Source organism: Bos mutus, chromosome 15 (genome assembly GCF_027580195.1).
Source record: "Bos mutus isolate GX-2022 chromosome 15, NWIPB_WYAK_1.1, whole genome shotgun sequence".
Taxonomy (NCBI): Eukaryota; Metazoa; Chordata; class Mammalia; order Artiodactyla; family Bovidae; genus Bos; species Bos mutus.
In genome coordinates, this window is record NC_091631.1 from 850,360 (window position 1) to 874,052 (window position 23,693).

Here is a 23,693-nt window from a genome sequence, read left to right on the forward strand (position 1 = left end):
CTGCGCGGCTCACTCCCTCGCGGCCCTCGGGTCTCTGCCAGCCACCTTCCGGGCAGGCGTTTCCTGACGCCATGCGCAGAAGAGCAGCCCTCACCCGGATATTAGCAGTCTCCCTTCTCTGCCAGGCTTTTTTCCTAAGTAGCATTTACCCCATTCCTGGAATTTATAGATTATGTGTTTTTTTTTAATAGTCTGTGCCCTACCAAAATGTAAATTCCATGAAAGCATGTTCATCAAATGAATAAATGATCCAACTAGTTGTAAATCTTAGCTAAGCTTATGAATCAGCCACCAAGCAGGGAAGAATTAGTCATTCTGCCCTTAAAAACCTCTTTATAGTGAGCGTCAAAGCTTAAAATGACACAGCCCTTCAATAATTACAGACAGGTAATAGAACACACTTTATTCATAAATAAGTCTCCATGGAGTTAAAAGCAGGGGTAGTGTCTTTTTGAAAAAAAAAAAAAAAGATAAGAAGGCAACATGCCATTTGATTTAAAATAAAAAATTAGCTTTTTGAAACAGACAATTGGGTATCATTCAGTTCCATGCCAGGTCCTCTGATTTCTATAAAACACACTAAATCTTCAGTCCTAAACAGTCATTTCAGAAGTTGCCTTTGAACATAGATCTCATTTCTTCTCTTCTAGTAAGTTACATCATTTGGCACACAGAGAGAATATAGTATTCAGATCGTTCCTGAAATAGAAGAAAATTTAAAATCAGTCCCAATATAAACATTATTTAACTATTTCAATGAGCTTGCTATTCATCAGTAAAGCAGTTTATATGTGTGGGGGTGTGGATGGGAGAGAGGGTATAGATTAAAAGTAAAAGAGAATTCGAGAGAAAGGAAAACATTTTACCCTTGGGACAATATCCTTAAGTGTGTAATGATTCCTCACTAAACTATGAGGTACAACTGAAATTCTCTAAGACTACCCCGATACTTTGTTGCATAGCTCCACCTCTTTATTGATAACCCCAAATCAACATGCCTGTGGATTTATCTTAATATCCCTTCAGATGTGGCTCAAGGAGAAAGAACTGTACTGCCTGAAGGTATTCTGTCCTTCCTGGAAGAAGTAACCACCCAGCATTATGGCACTTCTGAGCTCACGTCACCAGGGATTACCAACACATCTAAGCCTTCACTTTGTAGGTTCAGTTTGACACTTTTTTTTTTTTTTTTAAGATTTAGAACTCCATTGATGTTGGAATTGATGGATATTTCTTTCATCTTTGCATTTATCATGGAATTTCATATGATACCCCAGAAGGACAGCTCTTACTTAAATGGGATCCCTGGAAGTTAGTGACATATTAACAAAAGCACATGATCAGCAACACCTCCAACAAACACAGGAAGGAATGCATGAACTGCCCATTCCTGAATTGGAAGCTTTTTAGGCACAAAATGCCTTAATACAAACAGGGGACATTTCCTTGTCAACTGTATTGGCTCTTGTCTAGGACATGCGTGGACAAAATCATAAAACGCCAGTTCTGAGGACCCTTACTGTGACTGCATTATGTAAGAAACTTCCATGTCTTCAGAGCTGGTTTCATCATCTCCACTTTCAGTTTCATTTGACAAACGGTACATGCTAAAAAAAAAAAAAAAAAAAATTAAAAGGGTACATACTAAAGTGAGAGAAGAAAATATAGAAATATCACATGAATCTAAGATCTATTCAGACCTTACTGTTTCCAAAACTGAGTTTCAGACCAAATTCCTATGACTAGTAGATGGATTGATTTCTGCTTATTGTTCCAGAACTTCACAGGCGGTGTTTGTGGTGTTGAGTAACACGGGCTTAGAAACCAAACTCTGGGTTTACTTCCTGGTTCTACCATCTACCAGAAAATGGTCTCAGGTAAATAATTTCACTGTGCCTCAATCTCCTTACCCCTAAATTGGCATAATAGTATCTATCTCATTGAGCTGTCACGAAGAACAAGTCTATTTATACAGTGTTGGAACAGTGCAGGAATATGGTGATTAATAACTGTTAGTTGTTATTTACTGTCGTTATTATCTATGAGAAGAACACTATGTAGTAAGGCTCTTCTGTAATCACTGAGAGGAAAAAAAAACTCAGTTCAAGGTTTTAACCAGAAGAACCTAACAGAAAAATTATCCAAATAAAGTCCTACCAACAATCAGAAGTTTGCCAAGACCTGATCAAAGTTGCTATGATCTAAAAAGCTTGATTATTACAGGCTTTCTTAAAAGTTGGTAAGATACCAAAAAAATTAATCTTAACCTATGGATTCTGTTCTAGCATGTTCCATCTCTCTCCCTACATCTTGAGTCCAGCATGCTGACCTTGAATCTTCAGTGAGTTCATATACTATCATTTAGACTTTCTTAATTCTTTCAGGAACCTTGAATGTGGGTTCACACTTCAAAATAGCTAGATTTGATTAAGAGCTGGTTAAGATACATCAGATTTTCAGTGACTCTGACAGTTGTATAAAAAAAAAATCGTCATTCCATTTTTCAGTATTCCTGGTATTATATACAGGGCTTCCCTGGTGGTTCAGATGGTAAAGAGTCTGCCTGCAAGACAGGAGACCCAGGTTCAAGCCCTGAGTCTGGAAGATCCCCTGGAGAAGGGAATGGCTACCTGTTCCAGTATTCTTTCCTGGAAAATTCCATGTACAGAGGAGCCCGGCAGGCTACTCTTTTTCCTAGAAGACAATTGAAATAACTCTGAAATATGTAGGGCCAGGAATCAACAAACTGATGTTACCAATAGGGTTGTGTCTTTTCTCCCTCCCAGTTATGCCTTTTAATCTCTCAGGGTCGGTTTCTCATCTTGGAAACTAAGATGGAGCCGGGAACCAGGGCAGAAGTCTGGCATACCATGCTTGTTTTGTGACGACACACGACACGGGCATTTCAGCTGTGTCTCCGGAGTTACTTGACATATACTTGATTTTAGTCTGAAGCAGAAGAGTCTCCTGGAAAGTCTAAAGGGACAAAGAAAGATTTTAAGCAGATGTTTGTCTCAAGAGCCTCGGGAAACTTAATAATTATTTGAATAGGGAGTTGTGGGCCCTGCGAGCTCTCTAAAAGTGACCACAGTCAACCTCCATTCATGAGGAACTGAGCCATCTTCTAAATGGACACAAGCATTAAAGTCTGGCAGAATGCTTGTGAAGAAGAGGCAGGCAGCACTTGTGAGCCAAAAGAAAAGGGTCTCTGTGATTCAAGCCCAAGGAAGTTTGCTTACACCTCCTTTCGAGAAACACTGCTGTAACTGGAATACTGCTTAGCTGCAGAGAGTATGAGCTTCAAGCCCGTGTGAATGCACTTTGGAACCTGGGAGCTGCCTCTACTCACATAAATCCCGGGGAACTCAGTTGTGTTTCTGTACAACAACAACAAAATACATGGAAAAAATAAAGGAAAAAGTCCCATTTTTTCAATAGATCAAAAAATAAGATCTTTAGTGATAAATTTAACTAAGAAAGTAGAACATCTAACACCGAAAATCACAAGGCTTTGGTGAAGGAAATTGAAGGCAAACAGTGGAAAGCTACCCCATGATCGTGGATCAGAGGAATTAAGATTGTTCAAATATCCATACTACCCACATCCGTCCATAGAGTAGACACAATCCCTATCCAAACCCCAGTGATACTTTTCACAGGAAACAGAAACTACCCTGAAGCTGTATTGACCGCAGAAACCTTGAAGAGTCAAAGCAAGAGAGAAAAGCAGAGCTGGGGGCATCACGAGTCACACTCCATCTGGTTCAGGATGGCAGCATAAGACGAGCCTCAGCGTGGTCCCTCCCACAGACACACTGAATCTATAGCTGTGTCAACGGAACTGTTTCCTCTTGGGAAAAAAACCTACCCTACAAAGCTGTATTAATCAAAACGTTATGGTACTGGCATAAAAATAGACACTTCTTAATAAAACATCCTGCATGCTCAACTCCACCTTAAATTTTGCTTTCTGTGGAACCCAATATTTGACATTCAGCTAGACTGGAAAATTCTATTATTTAATATTCCATTTGGGATAGGGAGCAAAATAGCAAGTAATTTTACAGCAAACTTTTGTAGGCTGCTAACATTTTTAAAATTAAGCCAAAATCCCAATCAGACTTTTTTAGCAGTTGGTATAGTTGATCATTCACTGTGCCCAGTAAGGCCCGTCAAAGTCTCTGGTCAGCGGGATTGGGTGGGGCTGGACAATGTGAGACATCTACTTTGAAAAACCTTCTGATGCTTAACTATGTTATTTCCTCCTTCTGACTGCACCAGGCCAAACTTTATAAACTGTAATATATCACTTTATATGCTGCAATGTAACATGATAAGCTTGTGAGAGGTGGAAACTTTCTAACTCGCCATCTTCCTGACTTTTCTGTCACTAACTAATTTTATATCTACAAGGTTCACATTAGAGTTTGCAGTTATTACCCAACAAGAAAATAAGTGTTTATCATCTCCTTCATTAATTTCCTCTGTCCTGAATGTGACTATTAGAGAAATCAGTCCAGCCATATTATAGATAAAAACTTGATGACTTCTGGTTTGGGGGCTGTTGAAGGAACCATACAACATTCAGGTTTTAGGTAAAATAGCCATTCCTCTTACTTTGGTTATGATGCCACATTTATTAGAATAGTAGAAAAATTCATAATGAGCATCTGGTGAAACGTAGGTTACAGGGCAGTCATTTCCTAAAAATGCTTCATCAGGATTCATGTACAAATTGTGAAATAGTGTGGGTTTAATCTTGGCATAGAACCAAAAGTAGCTGCAGCGTACTTTCACAGCTAAGAAGGAGAAAAGAAACACTTTCTGTTAGTGTTGCTGTCACACAAATCAGCCCAGAAAATTTTAGCACAGTTAATATAAACAAACAGAACATCCTTCTGTTATTCACTCACAAAATCATGACCAGTTCTTTGCAACCCCATGAACTGCAGCATCATTCTTCTGCTAAGTTAAAAAAAAAAAAAAAAGCCTTAGAGCTGAGCAATTCTGCTAAAGATGGTCTCAGCATATTACTTCATCCTCTGAAAATACCCATACTAAACATACATCCTTCGATATGAAATAAAATCTTCTGATCTGGTTCTCCAAAGTCATTGTGGAGCTGGCATCGTAAGACTGTAGCTATCAATGTCCTACCATTTTCGCTCTGCAGCATAGAGCGCCTTTGATCTCCCAGGTTCAACTGAAGCTCCTCTAAGCAAGCCTGTGTTTCCACGTTTGAATGTACAGCTTCGTGGTGTGTAAAAGGATGAAGTAAGGGCTGATGAAGCAATAATGACTTGTCCAAAAAACTAAAACCGAGCAACTCTGCTTCTATAGAAGCTGAGTGTCTGTGGTGCCTCCTCTTTTCCTGCTAAATATAACTGGACAGTAATTTTTGTATCTGAGAAAGGGAATCATTTTCTAATATAATTTTCTATGTGGGCTAGGTTCTAGAAGAATGTCACAATACCTTAAAATTACTGGATTGGGTAGGACGTGAGATATAAAGAGTCAAGTTGGCAATTTATGTGGTCTTCACTTAACATAAATCTTCTTAGTTGACTTGGAATACTAAAAGGAGCCTCAGAGGATACTGAAAACTCACCAACCAAATGAAAATTATATAACATGTAATTTTTTCACTAAGAGGATGCACAGATTGCAAATTAGCACGTGAAAAGATCTTAGCCAACACCATTAGCCATTATTTAAATATAAATTAAAATCACAAGGAGATATTACTATATACCTATCAGAGTAGCTAAAATAAAAATATGACATCAAGTCATATTTAACAGGGCTGTGGAGAAACTGAACCATTCATACACTGTTGGTGGCAATGTAAAATATTACCACCCTGGAAATTAGTCTCTAGATTTCTTTAAAACCTAAACGTATGACTACCGTGTGAGCCAGGCTTCCCTGGAAGCTCACTGGTAAAGAATCTGCCTGCCAGTGCAGGAGACGTGGGTGTGATCCCTGGGTGGGGAAGATGAACTGGAGAAGGAAATGGCAACCCACTCAGGTATTCTTGCCTGGGAAATCCCAGGGACAGAGGAGCCTGGCGGGCTGCAGTCTGTGGTGTCGCAAAAGAGCCAGACATGACTGAGTAACTAAACAACCACAACCATATGATCCAGAAATCGAACTCCATTTATCCCAGGAAAATAAAAATGTACATTCACACAAAATATATGCAAATGTTTATAACCGCTTTGTTCATAATAGCAAAAAACTAGAAATGTCCCAGATGCTTTTCAATGGGTGGATGATTAAACGATGGTATAAACATGCCATGGAATACTACTCATCACAAAGAAGAATGGAGCCTTGATACACACAGTGTCGGCAGACCTCCAGGCAATTTTCTGAATGGAAAAGCCAGTCCCTGGGACTAACTTACTGTATGACTCCATTTAGGGGGCATCTCGAGATGATGAGATTCGAGAAATGGAGAATAGATGTATAGTTGCCAGAGATGAGAGACTGAGGTGGGAGGGAAGCGAGGCGGCATGAGGAATTCAGGAGAGTAGATGTGACTGTCGAAGGGCAGCCTGAGGGGTTGTGACAGAAATGTTCTGCGGCTTGGCTGTAGCCATGTCAACATCCTAAAGTAATATTGCACTCTGTTTTGCAAGATGTTACCATTGGATGGAATTGAGTAAAAGGTGCACTTATCTGTCTGTAGCATGTCTTATACAACTGCTAAGTATTACACAGTTACATATGAATCTATTAACACCTAAAAATTTAAAAGTTCAGAAAAAAACTCAGCCTGAGTTAGTCTTATCTTCCCCTCAGAATGTCAAAAAGTAAGATATCTGCAAGCAGCAAGTGCTGGTGAAAATGAGAACAGCTGCCATTCTGCTGGGAAAACTAAACTGTCGCACCTCGTTAGAGAACAATAGGATAAGAGAGAGTTGGTTTTCCGACCTGCACACCTGTGGCCTCATGATCCTGGGCATGCAAAAAAAATGCCCAAGTACAGACGTCACATGTAACAGACGAACGTGGACATGTTCCACCCATCAACAGAAAAATGAAGACGATTTATGGTGCGTTCACTCAATAGCATACCAGAGAAGACGTAAACCAAGCCTGCACTTATAAATCTCTAAATAGTGTTGAACAACAACAAAAGCTGTAGGATGGAACAAATAAAAGTTTTGAGTGCCTGCAAAACATGGGTTTATGGATCCATCTATTTCACATAAAATTATAAAATGCATAGAGAAATGCAAAATGACCAAGCTTCCATCTGGGCAAAGAGGGAAGAGAATAGAATCAAGGGTGGCCATGGGGACTTCAACTTTACCTGAACTTTGATTCTACCAGAAATTAAAATGGAAGCAAGTGTAGCCGATTATTGTGGATTTCATAAAGCTGGAGAGTGGGTCAATGAGTATTTATGTGATTTTATTGTTGTCTTTTAAAATATTTCCTAAGTAAAGGAAAGAAAAGTGTACAATAAACACACCACGACCCTTCCCAGTGCTCACACAGCAGATCTGGGTGGCCTTGTGAAACAGGTAACTTGATGAGAACATGTACATTCTTACGGAAACTCTGAAAGTTCGACATCAGAAACTGACAAACCAAAGTTCATGCATAGGGCAATCATCCATCCCACTTGCTCAGGAAGGAAGACTTTTAGTGCTAAAACAGGAAAGCATAAGGAAAACCAAGACAGTTGATCACTCCACATAGGAAGGGCTGAATTCTTCCTCTCAGACACAATGGATTATTTATGAAGAATAATGTCAAGGACAACGGAGTCCTAGATAAGGTTTCCTTCCAGCATGTCACATTCACAGAGTCCTGAGGTCCTGCCGCAGCCCATGGAAGTCTCCTTATGTTCCCGGCCACCCCACGCTCCTTACATTCAACCCACCTCAAGTATTTGAGCCCCAGGAATCTGACATGCTCTGAAAGGGGTCAGAAGAGAAGGGGAGTTGAGAAAAGCAGCTCTCAAGTTGGGGCAGACTCTTGAGTCTCAGAAAACATTTCAAGATCAAGCATCTAAAATAAACCTCCTTCACTATATGTATCCTCAGCTATTGCTAGGATTCAATGAGACCAAAATCATAAGTAATTCAAAAGTCACTTAGAAAGCTCCATCTTTCAACACTTAAAAAAATCCTCCTCTGCAAATATGTTATACCTGACCAATCCCCAGCACAAGTCCATGTCAAAGAGAAAAGGACTAAGAGTCCTCTTAATCCCGAGGAAGGCTTCATTGGCTGAGATTGGAAACGAAATCCCACTTGAGAAATGGAAAGTTAGGAGCAGCGGACTTATATGCCAAAATGCCTAAAGACACACTCAGGTGTGAACAATCAACTACCAGCTCTGGGCAGCACACACGTGCCATAAATATATCATCGGTTCATTGCCTGAAACCTAACACTTTTTATTCAAATATTTTGTTCCCCTGGAACAGTGAATTTTGAAAGCCTACATTAATGCCCGTAAAACTCACGCACAAATTGTAATGATGACTATCAAAGCAGGAGACAGGTCTTTTAGATATGATTGGAAGATCAGTAGAAGGCTCTATTTCATTTTTTTAGAGTCTAAATCTTCAATTATGGGGTTGTTTTTACGCACTAACGTTTACTTTATTAAAACTCCCTATGATCCTATAACATCTTGGAGCACTAAAAAAATAATGACTGTAAGAGAATTCAATTATCCTGTGCACCTGAGAAGGCGAAGCCCTGAGGAATTAGGCGTGAGGATTTACAAGACTGATTTCTCCTGCTTTAACCTAATTTACCAACCATCTTATGAACAATGGTCCTCAAAACCAGCAGACATCAGGCCCACCTGTAGAGCTCACTGAAGCTCCACACAGCTAGCTGAGCCCCGTCTTACTGGTTTGGTAAGACATAAGAATTTGCATTCCTGACAAGTTCCCAGATGACACTGATACTGCCCAGGAACCATACTTTGAGAATCACTGCTCTAAAGGTTTGCCTTCAGAGCACATGCTGAGTTGGTGCCCATCAGCAGTGCTTCTCAAACTTTAAAGAGCCAACATATCACCTGGAGATGATGTTACAACGCACACAGCGATTTAGAGGCCTGGGGTGCAGCCTAGAGTCTGCAAACTCTCGGGCATTACCAGCGATGCTATTTTGTAAATAATCTTTAGCAAGGCTTGAAGATATTCTTATGGCATTCAAGTTCCTTTCTTCAAAAGAGAAGACGCAAATGAAAATAAGAAATTCAAAACATCGCTAAGAAAAGGAGCCTGAATGAATATTTGTTTCAAATGCTTTCTATTTTTTTTTCTCTCTAGAACACCGGTTCCTCAAGTTCAGTGATTTTTTGTGCTGTTTTACTAGAACATGGAAAGCATAAATTTGCAGAGATTAGAAATGATTAGATAAATGCATTTAACTGTCCTTGATATTATGTTGATTTTGTCACTACATTCACCATCTCTTCTAAAAGTAAAGACCACTAAATGATGAGATCTTTAAGAGCAGGACCAGCTCCCTCTATTTTTATATCTCCAGAACTTGGCAGACCTGTTACCTGATAACACAAGTGGGTCGGGAGAGAAATAAAAAAGAAATAAATTCTTTAACATTTTTTCAATTTAAGAGCTTACCAAATACTTATGTTCCACTTGAGAGTATTAATAGAGACAAATATCTACAATTTTCATAATTATGCTTGTGAAATTTTATGTACAATAGGATTAAAAGCACCTTAAAACATCATTTCCTAGATGCTGCCAACCAGAGCGGCAGTGCTGAAGGCCCGTGTGAATGAAGACTGCGGCTTGTGCACAGGCAGGTCAACGTCTCCAATTTTCACGTCTGCCAATCTGCAAAAACACTGTTAGCAAATTGTTAGCAAACTGGTAAAGGAATATGTGCTTTAAATCTTAAAATCATCTGACTAAATCTCTAGGACAGCAGTCATTTCCAGGTGAGGATGGAGGCATTGAAAAGTGGCTTCCATGATCTCTAGATAATTTTTCTTACTTCTGCTTTTGAGCCTCTATCTTCAGGTTTTCATGACCTTTTCTCTATTTTTTAATTTGTAATAAATCCCTAACTACTTTCCTTACCCTGAGAAAAATCTCCCTTTTCCATTCTAAGTATCTTTAATGTTTATTTATTTGTTTATTTGACTTCAGATATTAATTGCAACATACAAGTTCTACATTTGTGTCACGCAGAATCTTTGGTTGTGGCACACAGGCTCCAGAATGCGCAGTTCAGTACTTGTGGCTTGTGGGCTTAGTTGCTCCAAGGCACGTGGGATCTTAGTTCCCAGACCAGGGATCTAACCCACATCCCATGCATTGAAAATGGGTTTTTAATCCGTGGACCACCGGAGAATTCCCAAAGTACTTTGTGGTGGGGGGGTGGGGGGACATTTAAACTACATTTTAAGCACTTAAAAAAATCAGTACATTAATATGGATATCTTGCTGCTGCTAAGTCACTTCAGTCGTGTCCGACTCTGTGCGACCCCATAGCCAGCAGCCCAGGAGGCTCCCCAGTCCCTGGAATTCTCCAGGCAAGAACACTGGAGTGGGTTGCCATTTCCTTCTCCAATGCAGGAAAGTGAAAAGTGAGAGTGAAGTCCTGTCTGACTTTTAATGACCCCATGGACTACAGCCTATCAGGCTCCTCCGTCCATGGGATTTTCCAGGCAAGGGTACTGGAGCGGGGTGCCATGGGTATCTTAGTGAGAATATATTTCAATTTGGGGCATGAAATAGTTCAAGAGGCAGCATAGGAAATAGCGGGAAGGTGAAACAAGACCTTCTCCTCCTCATCTACTACATTGGAAGTTCCAGAAGCCCCCAGACTTCCTGGAGTGACCGTGTAAACTACAGGACAGATTTACGGTTTCCTAGCTGTCCTCAGCATGTCTCTTCAGAGCTCTTTATTACTATGTATGATTTTCTGAATACCATAAACACTGATGCATTGCTGTGGTTATTATATCCCTTTACTCTTCTGTAAGGTACTAAAGTTTGGCCCTCAGCTTTCTTTTTCAGTCTAAATATTAATTATAATCTTTTTACTTTTTAAAAATTAAGGTAAAATTCACAAATAGTAAAAGTCACTCTTGAACAAGTGCACAGTTGCAAGAATCTTGACGAATGTATACACTCCTCTGAACGCCACAACAATCAAGACACAGAGCATCTCCATCACCCCAAATGCTCCCAGGCGTCAGAACCTCGCTGCCGCCAGCTCATCTCCCGGCCACAGCCAATCCGTTTTCCATCTCTATAATCTGTCCTCTCCAAAATGTCATTTAAATGGAATCACATAGTTTGTACTCTTTCGTGTCTTGTTTCCTTTTCTTGGCACGATGCTTTTGAGAGTCACTCGGTCTGGACTGTTAAGTTAAGAGTAGTTTCTCGTTGCAGCTGAGTAGTCTTCCACAGAATCACTGCACCCCTGGCTGTTTAATCATTTGTGAGCTGGTGGACATTTAAGCTGTTTCCGGGTTCGGATTATTATGAATAAAGCTATAAACATTTCTTCATCTATTCCTGTATAGACACAGTACTTTCATTTCTTTTTGGTGGGATTGTTGTGTTATAGGTTCAGGTTTTCTGTACTTCCTTATGTTAGCTGTAGCAATATTTTCTAGGAAGCATTTGCTTCTCATGCTAATCATTTTGGAAGTATAGACATCAAAGTAGTGTCTTCTTTTTTATTCTATCATGCTCCTTTTATTCCTAATATTGTATGTCTATGCCTTTTCTGCTTTTCTCTCTCCCTCCTCCAAAACCCTTTGATTAGTCTGTTTTATCAGCTGGGTTTCATAGGTATGATTTCTGGGTCTAGTGCCTGCACACTGGTGTCTGAGGCCAGGTCCCGGCTCTCTGTGGACCGAGCCACATCCAGGGGAGGTTACGGGTTCAGGGTTCTAAGGCATCCTGCCTACTAGCGGATGCGGCTGTGTACATTATGTATAGAATAGTATATATCTAGTATACAGACTAGTGTAAGAAGGACCTAATGTATAGCACGTGACTGACTCATGGGAAAAGACCCTGATGCTGGGAAAGATTGAAGGCAGGAGAAGGGGACGACAGAGGATGAGATGGTTGGATGGCATCACCAACTTGATGGACATGAGTTTGAGCAAGTTCCCAGAGTTGGCGATGGACAGGGAGGCCTAGTGTGCTGCAGTCCTTGGGGTCACAAAGAGTCAGACACAACCGAGCGACTGAACTGAACTGACTGTATAGCACAGAGAGCTATACTCAATAGTTTATAATAATCTAGAAGAGAAAAGAATCTGAAAAAAATATACTTATGCATACATGTGTTTTACTGAGTCACTTTGCTGCACACCTGAGATTAACACAACATTGTAAGTCATCTCAACTTCAGTTGGGAAAAAACTAAAGAGATGTACAATCTACTCTGTTACACACCATCTGCGGCTGAAACCCGGCATTCTCTGGAATTTGACATTTAATCAGAGGCTGCCGACAGTTAAAGAAGAAGCTAATTGCTCTGTGGGACTCACTAGGAAGTCTTACATGTCAGATACAACTTAAAAATCCATGTTTAGTTCCTTGGAATGTACTGCAGGACAGTTAAAATCGTCTATCTGCAGAAACCTGATAGAACACAGAAATTCTGTATCGGAAGTTGTTTCATATGTCATGAGAAGCTTCTGCATATTTAAACCAAGAAATTGACACCATATGAGTGTTCTTTGAAATGGTCCTCATGTCTGTTGACTCTCAATCTTTTCACTAAAGGGTCTAGGAAGCTCTTTTTGCCTTTACATACTTTCATGGGGTTCTCACAGCAAGAATACTGGAGAGGTTTGCCATTCACTCCTCCAGTGGGCGTGTTTTGTCAGAACTCTCCACTATGGCACATCCATCCAGGGTGGCCCCACATGGCATGGCTCATAGCTTCATTGAGTTCTGTAAGCCCATTTAGAAGGCTGTGATCCATGGAGGGGATGGATCTTTACTGCAGCTCCTTATTGCAAAATTCAGGCTTAAAATGAAGAAATTAGGGAAAACCACTGGGCTGTTCAGGTAGGACCTAAATCAAGTCCCTTATGATTATATAGTAGAGGTGACGAATAGATTCAAGAAATTAGATTTGGTAGAGAGAGTGCCTGAAGAACTACGGACAGAGGTCCGTAACATTGTACAGGAAGCAGTAACCAAAACCATCCCAAAGAAAAAGAAATGCAAGAAGGCAAAGTGGTTGTCTGAGGAGGCTTTAAAAGTAGCTGAAGAAAGAGATGTGAAAAGCAAGGGAGAAAGGGAAAGATATACCCATCTGAATGCAGAGTTCCAGAGAACAGCAAGGAGTGATAAGAAGGCCTTCTTCAGTGAACAATGCAAAGAAGTAGAGGAAAACAATAGGCTGGAAAAGACTAGAGAGCTCAAGAAAACTGGAGAGATCAAGGGAACACTTCATGCAAGACTGGGCACAATAAAGGGCAGAAACAGTAAGGACCTAACAGAAGCAGAAGAGATAAAGAAGAGGTGGCAAGAATACACAGAAGAATTATACCAAAAATGTCTTAAGGATCGGGATACCCATGATGGTGTGGTCACTCACATAGAGCCAGGCATCTTGGAGTGTGAAGTCAAGTGGGCCTTAGGAAGCATCACTATGTACAAAGCTAGTGGAGGTGATGGAATTCCAGCTGAGCTATGTAAAATTCTAAAAGATGATGCTGTTAAAGTGCTGCATTCAATTTGTCCACAAATTTGGAGACAGCTGTGGCCATTGGACTAGAAAGGTCAGTTTCCATTCCAGTCCCAAAGAAGGGCAATGCCAAAGAATGTTCAAACTACCAGACAATTGCTTTCATTTCACATAAAAGGTTATGCTCAAATTCCTTCAAGCTAGGCTTCAGCAGTACATGAACTGAGAACTTCCAGATGTACAAGCTGGATTTAGAAAAGGCAAAGCAACCAGTGGTCAAACTGCCCACATTCCTCAGCTCATAGAGAAAGCAAGGGAATTCCAGAAAAACATCTATTTCTGCTTCTTTGACTATGCTAAAACCTTTGTGTGGATCACAACAAACTGTGTAAAATTCTTAAACTGAGGGGAGTACCAGACCACCTTCCCTGTCTCCAGAGAAACCAGTGGGTCACGAAGCAACAGTTCAGACCAAACCTGGAACAACAGACTGGTTCAAATTTGAGAAAGGAGTACATCAAGGCTGTATATTGTCACCCTGCTAATTTAACTTATATGCACAGTACATCATGCGAAATGCCAGGCTGGATGAAGCACCAGCTAGAATCAAGATTGCAGGAAGAAATATTAACCACCTTAGATGTGCAAATGATACCACTCTAATGGCAGAAAATGAAGAGGAACTAAAGACCTTCTTTTTTAATTTTTAAAATTTGTTTATTTTTTAATTGAAGGATAATTGCTTTATAGAATTTTGTTGTTTTCTGTCAAACATTAACATGAATCAGGTCTTGATGAGGGTGAAAGAAGGGAGTGAAAAAGTTTACTTAAAGCTCAACATTCAGAAAACTAAGATCATGGCATCTGGTCCCATCACTTCATGGCAAATAGATGGGGAAACAGTGGAAACAGTGGCAGATTTTATTTTCTGGGCTCCAAAATCACTGCAGACAGTGACCACAGCCATGAAATTAAAAGACGCTTGCTCCTTGGAAGGAAAGCTGTGAAAAACACAGACAGCACATTAAAAAGGAAAGACAAAGGTTTTTCACTTTTGCCAACAAAGGTCCATCTAGTGAAAGCTATGGTTTTTCCAGTGGTCATGTATGGATGTGAGAGTTGGACTATAAAGAAACCTGAATGCTGAAGAATTGATGCTTCTGAACTGCGGTGCTGGAGAAGACTCTAGAGAGTCCCTTGGACTGCAAGGAGATCCAACCAGTCGATCCTAAAGGAAATCAACCCTGAATATTCATTAGAAACTGAAGTTTCAATACTTTGGCCACCTGATGTGCAGAGCTGACTCATTTGAAAAGACCCTGATGCTGGGAAAGATTGAGGGCAGGAGGAGACGGGGACGACAGAGGATGAGATGGTTGGATGGCATCACCGACTCAATGGACATGAGTCTGAGCAAACTCTCAGAGCTGGTGATGGACAGGGAGGCCTGGCGTGCTGCAGTCCATGGGGCCACAAAGAGTCGGACACGACTGAGCGACTGAGCAACAACAACAGCTTCCCAAGAGTAAGTTTAGAATGAAAATTAGCTGTTATAAATGCTATGAAGAAGGACTTTAAAAAAAGAGAGAGAAAGATTGAGCTCAGAGATGACAATAAAACACGGCCACAATATGGTTGGTCAAAGTCAAACTGTTGTTTGAAATGAGTATTTTGGGTGTGACCTGAGAGAAGAGCAGTTGTAATGCCAAGAGTCTTACTATATTTATCGGGCTTTCCATTTCTAACACGTCTCCGTTTCGGTTCACGGACACGTCCATCTGCTCTTTTTTGTGGGATGAACGCACGTCCCTCGTTAGCTTTGAGGGTGATGCCTGCAGCCCGGTTGCCTCCTGCCCTCACCCCAGGACGTGAGGAGACGCCTAGACACGCTTCCCATGGGCATCTGCCCTTGCAGAGCCAAGGTGGAGGCTGGCCCACCACTGCGGTCTGTCAGGATTGCGAGTCTCCCTCAGCAGTGGCCATCAGGAAAGCTTGAAAGACGAGGCTTCTCACTCACAGGTCCTGGAGGGTACTCAGCATACCTAGTTGAAAGGGAAAGAGAGCCTGGACCTGGGGTTCTGCTTTTATTGGGATCCCTGATGGGGGACCCAGGTTTTTCTTCAGACACACCCTTTAATGATGAATTTACAGCATAAGAGCAGGAATTGAGGCGGCCAAATCGTCAGTTAAGTCAACCACAGAGAGGACTGACTCCACCTGCAAAGTGTTTATTCAAGATCTCCCTCTTTGAAGAGGATACCTCTGTTATCAAAGCTTAATGCACTTGCATCATAATAAAACAAACCTGCCAGATTCTCACCCTACAAAGATGTACTGCATAAAATATAGAACTGGCCTTTGCAGAGAGGAGAACTGTAAGCTAAGTGGGTGAAACCGAACCAAAAGAAGAGTATTTCATGACAGATGAAAATTATGCGTGCTCAGTCACTTCAGTCATGTCCAACCCTTTGCCACCCCACGGACTGCAGCCCGCCAGGCTCCTCTGTCCATGGGATTCTCCAGGCAAGAATACTGGAGTGGGTTGCCATGCCCTCCTCCAGGGGATCTTCCCGACCCAGAACTGAACCCATGTCTCCTGCATTATAGGTGGATTCTTTACCTCTGAGCCTCCAGTGAAGCCCCACAGTGAAAATTATATGAAACTCAAATTTCAGTGTCAATTTTAAAAAGTCTTACTGAAACACACACATTCTCATTCATTTACATATTATCTATGGCTGAAAGAAAAGAGTTTCTCACACTAGCCTGATGCTGGAAGAGATTGAAGGCAAAAGGAGAAGAGGGTGGCAGAGGATGAGATGGCTGGATGGCATCACTGACTCAATGGACATGAGTTTGCGTAAGCTCCAAGAGTTGGTGATGGACAGGGAGGCCTGGCGAGCTGCAGTCCATGGGGTTACAAAGAGTCAGGCACGACTGAGCGACTGAACTGGACTGAACTGATAGCTTACAGTGAAAGGTGTCAGATTCTTGATCTCCGAAGAAGATTTAGCTTCGGGACCAGGACCAGGCTTGATCACTCAATAGCTTTTGTATAGCAGAGTTGTATTAAAGTATAAAAGGGACAAAGAAAGCTTTTGAGACAGACATCAGAAGGGGGGAATGCACCCCTAGCTAGTGTTAGCAAGGGAGTTATGTACTTTTTAATTAGTTATTACAATAAATGAAAAGAATGTCTCAAGTTTGTGAAAATTTTACCAGACCCACTCCCACAATTTACATTTTAAGATAATAGCATTAGAACTTAACAATAGAAAGATCCTACCAGACCCACTCCCATAACATGCTATGCTAAGTCACTTCAGTCGTGTCCAACTCTGTGCGACCCCATAGACAGCAGCCTACCAGGCTCCCCCGTCCCTGGGATTCTCCAGGCAAGAACACTGGAGTGGGTTGCCATTTCCTTCTCCAATGCATGAAAGTGAAAAGTGAAAGTGAAGTAGCTCAGTCTTGTCCGACTCTTAGCGACTCCATGGATTGCAGCCTAACAAGCTCCTCCGTCCATGGGATTTTCCAAGCAAGAGTACTGGAGTGGGGTGCCATTGCCTTCTCTGATAATATACATTCTAAAATATCAGGGTTTTTAGGAAGGAGAAACTGTCCTCAAGCAGGATACATTGTTGTTGTATAATCCCTAGTACAGAGTTTAAACTGAGTTGTTTGTTGTGTAATCATCAGTTTCTGACTTAAAGAAAAAAACCATTTTATGTGATTAAGGAACATAGAGGGAAAAAAGATGTTTGTCCTTTCCTCCTCCTTGAGAACCCCAGACCCCTCTCTCCTTGGGGACCCCCAGACTACTTATCAACCTGCCTAGGAATTGACTGTCTCATTAGTTCTAGAAGGTTTTGTAGGTCTTCATAGAACCATTCAAGTTCAGCTTCTTCATCAAAGCTATGACTTTTCTAGTAGTCATGTATGGATGTGAGAGTTGGACTATAAAGAAAGCTGAGCGCCGAAGAACAGGGGCTTTTGAACTGTGGTGTTGGAGAAGACTCTTGAGAGTCCCTGGGACTGCAAGGAGATCCAACCAGTCCATCCTAAAGGAGATCAGTCCTGGGTGTTCATTGGAAGGACTGATGCTGAAGCTGAAACTCAATACTCTGTCCACCTGATGCAAAGAACTGACTCATTGGAAAAGACCCTGATGCTGGGAAAGATTGAAGGCAGGAGGAGAAGGGGATGACAGAGGATGAGATGATTGGATGGCATCACTGACTCAATGGACGTGAATTTGGGTAAACTCTGGGAGCTGGAGATGGACAGGGAGGCCTTGTGTGCTGCAGTCCATGGGGTCACAAAGAATTGGACACGACTGAGCAACTGAACTGAACTGAACTGAACCTGGAAGCTCTTAAGATATTGTGTAGCTCAGCCAATGACCTTGAAGGATCTGGGTTTTACTAGATATCTGGGTTCACTCCTCAATGTTCACCTCTAGTCAATCAAGCAAATAACCAGAATTACATAAGTCCTATTTATCAACATGTACAGAAGCAGAACAAAAGGAGTACAGAGTACAGATTATCTCAAGTGGATCTGCTTGATTAGATAAACAAATACCAAGTGATAGACGACTCTTAATAATGGGTGACCTTGACTCCAAACCTCAGATGCTTGAAGCCTGAATGCTCTCTCAGTCTTGCTGGAAGCCACCTCAATCTTTTATTTTCTAGTAAACATATAACATTTATTCCAATGCGATTATCAGCCTATACATGCTTTAGTTTATTATTTGGCTTAAGCATCTGGGGCAGTTCCTTTCAGCAAATATTTGACAAGCTCTCACGTGGCAGGTATTTGCATGGTGCAGTAGGAGACACAAGGGTGAACAAGAAAGATTTTGAACCTATTTGCAGGGCAGGAATATGGATGCAGACGCAGAGGCCAGGCTTGTGGGCACGGTGAGGGGAGGCGAGGCCTGGGGGAACCGAGAGGGTAGCACGGAGACACACGCACTGCCTGTGTGAAAAGCTAGCTAACGAGAAGGTGCTGCAGGCCAGAGGCTCGAATCCGGCGCCCTGTGAAGGCCTAGACGGGTGGATGGGGCGAGGCGGGAGCGAGTTCCAAGCGGCAGGGGACACGCGCACACTGGTGGCCGAGTCACACTGCTGTGCGACGGGACCCAGCACAGCACTGAAGCGGTTATCCCCCCGATTAAAAATAAAACTAGAAAAAGAAGAAAGATATATCCTTGCCTTTGAGGAACTCACGGTCTGGCAGAGAGGTACATATTAAATAAACACAGTTAAATAATTCTGCAGATAACTAATAGTAATTCTCATAAGTGCTGCAAAGGAAAGCACAGACTACCCAGACAGTCAATAACAGGGGAACATAACCAAGTCTTGGGATGCAGAGAGAGCGACCCTGAGGAAGTACAGTCCCCCTTCACCACAGGGGATGTGTTCCAAACCCCCAGTGGAGGACCGAGACCGAGAATAGTATCAAACTTCATACATACTTTTTTTCTCTATATGTACATTGCTAGAATAAAGTTCGGCTTCCCTGGTGGCTCAGCTGGTAAGGAATCTGCCTGCAACGTGGGAGACCTGTGTTCGATCCCTGGGTCAGGAAGATCCCCTGGAGGAGGGCATGGCAGCCCACTCCAGTGTTGTTGCCTGGAGAAACCCATGGACAGAGGAGCCTGGGGGGCTACAGTCCCTGGGGTCACAAAGAGTCAGACACAACTGAGCAACTAAGCACAGCACATAGAATAAAGTTGAATGTACAGGTCAGGCACAATAAAAGACTGAGAGCAGAAATAGTGAAGTAGAACAATTACAACAACATAGTAAGAAAGAAGTGTGTGAACGTGGTCTCGCTGTCTCTCTCTGTTCCAAAATATCTTGCACAAATATTATGCCTTTGCCATTTTAACGAAGCACGTTTCATGCACTGTGACCTTGATTTTGGCAGTCTGAAATGGGACAGCCAGACTAGCACGGGTTTCTTTTGCCTTCTTCACCATTTCACACGTGAAAGTGTTGTTCTTACTGTCAGTCTTAACTTCAGCATACGATTTATTTTTCTTTCTTTATTAAGCTGAGAACTTTTATCTGTTCACTTAAAAGAAGCACTTACAGCTTCCCTTTGGCATGTGGGAATGGCCAGCATCTACCCTGGCGCTTTGGGGCCACCGTTAAATAAAGTAAGAGCTCCTTGAACAGGAGCACTGTGATACCATGACAGTCTGTCTGGGAACCCTGACAGCTCTGACTGATGGGCAAGATACACCTGACAAAGGGCTGATCCAGGTCCCAGGCTAGATAGGGCCATTGGCGTGAGAGTTCATCATGCCACGAAGAAGTGCACACAGTTTTTAACTAATGAACTGTTTATTTCTGGAACTTTCCATTTAACATTTATACTATGGGATCACAGGTAACTGAAAATACTGGTAGCTCAGACAGTAAAGGATCCACCTGCAATGCAGGAGACACTAGTTAGATCCCTGGGATTGGAAGACCCCTGGAGAAGGGAATGGCTACTCAATCCAGTGTTATTGCCTGGAAAATTCCATGAACAGAGGGGCCTGGCAGGCTACAGTCCATGGGCTCACAAAGAGTCAGACACGACTGAAAGCACAGGGGGGTTAAATACTGCGGTAGTTAAGCTGAAGGTTGGGCTTCCCAGGTGGCTCAGTGGTAAAGAATCTGCCTGCCAAAGCAGGAAATGCAGGAGACTTGGGTTTGATCCCTGGGTCAGGAAGATCCCCTGGAGCAGGACATGGCAACCCACTCCGGTATCCTTGCTTGGAGAATCTCACAGACAGTGGAGTCTGGCGGGCTACAGTCCATGGGGTCCCAAAGCGTGGGACACGGCTGAGCAACCAGGCAGTCACGCAGGAGCGGGCCAGTGGAGAGAACAGGAGGCATCACCACGTGAAAGCAAGCATTCTAAGGAGGAAAGGCACACGTGCAAATACGCCTTGAGGCAGGAAGAAACGTGGCCGATGGAAAAACCTGAGAGAGTGAGGCTGCGACCTACCGAAGAGCGGGGGAACGCGGCAGAGACAGGCCGAGGCCAGAAGGCACAGCTCTTTAGAGACCACATGTAAAATGCGGAGCTTTCACAGATGCAGAGAACAGACTTGTGCTGCCGAGGGGGCGGGGAGGGGGGAGGCGGAGTGGGAGTCTGGTTTAGTGGGAGCCACTATTATATACGCAATAGATAAACAACAGGTCCTGCAGGATAGCACTGCTGCTGCTGCTAAGTCGCTTCAGTCATGTCCGACCCTGTGTGACCTCATAGACAGCAGCCCACCAGGCTCCCCCATCCCTGGGATTCTCCAGGCAAGAACACTGGAGTGGGTTGCCATTTCCTTCTCCAATGCAAGAAAGCGAAAAGTGAAAGTGAAGTCGCTCAGTCGTGTCCGACTCTTAGCGACCCCATGGACTGCAGCCCACCAGGCCCCTCCGTCCATGGGATTTTCCAGGCAAGAGTGCTGGAGTGGGGTGCCATCACCTTCTCCGGCAGTATAGCACAGGGAACTATATTAAATATCCTGGGATAAACCATAATGGAAAAGGACATAAAAAATGTTCACATGTATATAAACTGAGTCACTTTGCTGTTCAGCAGAAATTAATACAACATTGTAAATAACTGTATTTCAATAAAAACATTCAAAATGAAAAAATAAAATATGGAGTTTTATTCAAAGAGCAACAGAAGCCTTCAAGGTTTTAACCAGGATGCAAATAATCAGAAATACGGTTTTGAAAAGTTATGGGTTTAGGTATGAAACTGAATACTCCAAGCCCAAAGATCACAGACATATTTTCAATTGTAAGGGGATTTAAAGAACTTTTTCAAACTAGATCAGCACAATGATAAAATATCTCTTCAGCAAGGAAAATTCAAAACTGACATTCTCATAGATTAAAAGTCTTTGGGGAGTGTGTGTCAAACTATGTTCCTTGAGAATTCCTTTCCTTTAAATGGTGTCTATGTATTAGCCAAGTTTGAGAATTGCTGCTCTAGCAGTTGGATGGAGAATGAATTGGAAGCGTGTGCAAGTGGCTATGAAATGAAAAGACGCTTGCTCCTTGGAAGGAAAGCTACGACCAGCCTAGACAGCATATTAAAAAGCAGAGACATTACTTTGCCAACAAAGGTCCATCTAGTCAAAGCTATGGTTTTTCCAGTGGTCATGCATGGATGTGAGTTGGAGTATAAAGAAAGCTGAGTGCCAAAGAATTGATGCTTTTGAACTGTGGTGTTGGAGAAGACTCTTGGGAGTCCCTCAGACTGCAAGGAGATCAAGCTGGTCCATTCTAAAGGAAATCAGTCCTGAATATAGATTGGAAGGACTGATGATGAAGCTGAAGCTCCAATACTTTGGCCAGCTCATGTGAAGAACTGACTCATTTGGAAAAGCCCCTGATGCTGGGAAAGATTGAGGGCTGGAGGAGAAGGGGATGCCAGAGGATGAGATGGTTGGATGGCATCACCGACTCAATGGACATGAGTTTGAGCAAGCTCCAGGAGATGGTGATGAACAGGGAGGCCTGGTGTGCTGCAGTCCATGGGGTAACAAAGAGTCAGACATGACTGAGTGACTGAACTGAACAAGTGGCTAAGACAAAAATTTGGAAGTTATGGTGAGGGTGCAGAAATTATGGTAATTTAGAGTAGAGTCATGGCAGTAAAGGCTAAAAGATGCAGGTCCCTAAAGGTACAATGTTTGACACTGATAAGATCAGTGACTGAGGAAGACAGAGGTTATCAGGCTTGACAACGAGATTCCAGGTATATACAACTGCTGCTGCTGCGTCGCTTTAGTCATGTCGGACTCTGTGTGACCCCACAGACGGCAGCCCACCAGGCTTCCCGTCCCTGGGATTCTCCAGGCAAGAACACTGGAGTGGGTTGCCATTTCCTTCTCCAATGCATGAAAGTGAAAAGTGAAAGTGAAGTCGCTCAGTCGTGTCCGACTCTTAGCGACCCCATGGACTGCAGCCCACCAGGCCCCTCCGTCCATGGGATTTTCTAGGCAAAATACCGTAGTGGGGTGCCATTGCCTTCTCCGATATACAACTGAGTTGATAGTTATTAGTGAGAAAACGAGTTAACAATTATGCACCGCCTTTTATGTACTAGGTACTATTCTAATCACCCTTATGATAACCAATCAGATTTTTACAAATCTTAGGAGACAAGAGCTATTATTATCTACAGTTTACTGACAAGGAAACTGAGACTCAGAGAGGTTAAGGCACGTACCTAACATCACACAGCAAAGATGGTGAAATGAAAATGAAATCACTCACATGTGTCTGTCTCTCTGCGACCCCATGGACTGTGGCCCACCAGGTTCCTCTATTTATAAAATTCTCCAGGCCAGAATACTGGAGTGGGTAGCTGTTCCCCTCTCCAGGGGATCTTCCCAACCCAGGGATCAAACCCAGGTCTCCCGCATTGCAGGCAGATTCTTTACTGTCTGAGCCACCAGGGCAGCACAGCAAAGACGCTAGTACTAAAGAAGGAGCAAGTTAGCAGTAGAAGAAATAGATTTCAACTCTGGATATTCTAATTTTGAGATTCTTATGAGTTATGCAAGCAGAAATGTGGAGAAAACATCTGGCTATAAGTTGGGGCTCAGAAGGGAATCTAAGACAGGAATAAAAATTTGGGAAATACTTGAATATTTGAAGGATTCAACCGGGATGTGAGAACACTAGAATTTGTAGCATGAGAAAAAGTGATAGTTTAATACAAAGCCCTGAGAACATAAAGCATTTAAAGTTTAACTATATATAGTGAGTACAAAGAAGCAGCAGTCCAAAAAAAGGAGGACAGTCAGGGGTGGAGGTTGGTGCTATTCTAAAGAAGTGATGTGAGAAGGGCTTTTAGAGTTCAGGTTGAAAAGGTGGCCAACAGAATGGGAAAAGTTACTTGCAAATCATATATCTGATAAGGGACTTGTATCTAGACTATACAAGGAATTCTGCAACAAAATACTAAAAAGATAAATGATCCAATTTAAATATGGGCAAA

The 23,693-nt window shown here is 42.3% G+C and overlaps 1 protein-coding gene across 1 annotated transcript; it reads right to left on the reverse strand.

Annotated features, from left to right (window-relative positions):
- Nucleotides 1–440: 440 nt before the first annotated feature.
- On the reverse strand, nucleotides 441–8,240 carry LOC102267640 (oocyte-secreted protein 1). Its single transcript, XM_070383265.1, has 5 exons — nucleotides 8,165–8,240; nucleotides 4,618–4,799; nucleotides 2,870–2,976; nucleotides 1,521–1,607; nucleotides 441–699 (listed from the first exon to the last, which is right to left on the reverse strand). The coding sequence occupies exons 1-5, from the start codon at nucleotides 8,238–8,240 to the stop codon at nucleotides 660–662; spliced, it is 492 nt and encodes a 163-aa protein (XP_070239366.1). The 3' UTR covers nucleotides 441–659.
- Nucleotides 8,241–23,693: the final 15,453 nt, after the last annotated feature.

Excerpts from the sequence above, each read along its gene's own strand:
- LOC102267640 (XM_070383265.1), bottom strand. The coding sequence starts at position 8,240 with ATGAAGCCTTCCTCGGGATTAAGAGGACTCTTAGTCCTTTTCTCTTTG. Across the intron at positions 4,800-8,164 it reads TTGTGCTGGGGATTGGTCAG|CTGTGAAAGTACGCTGCAGC; the intron begins GTATAACATATT and ends TCTCCTTCTTAG. Across the intron at positions 1,608-2,869 it reads GTCGTCACAAAACAAGCATG|CATGTACCGTTTGTCAAATG; the intron begins GTATGCCAGACT and ends TTTTTTTTTTAG.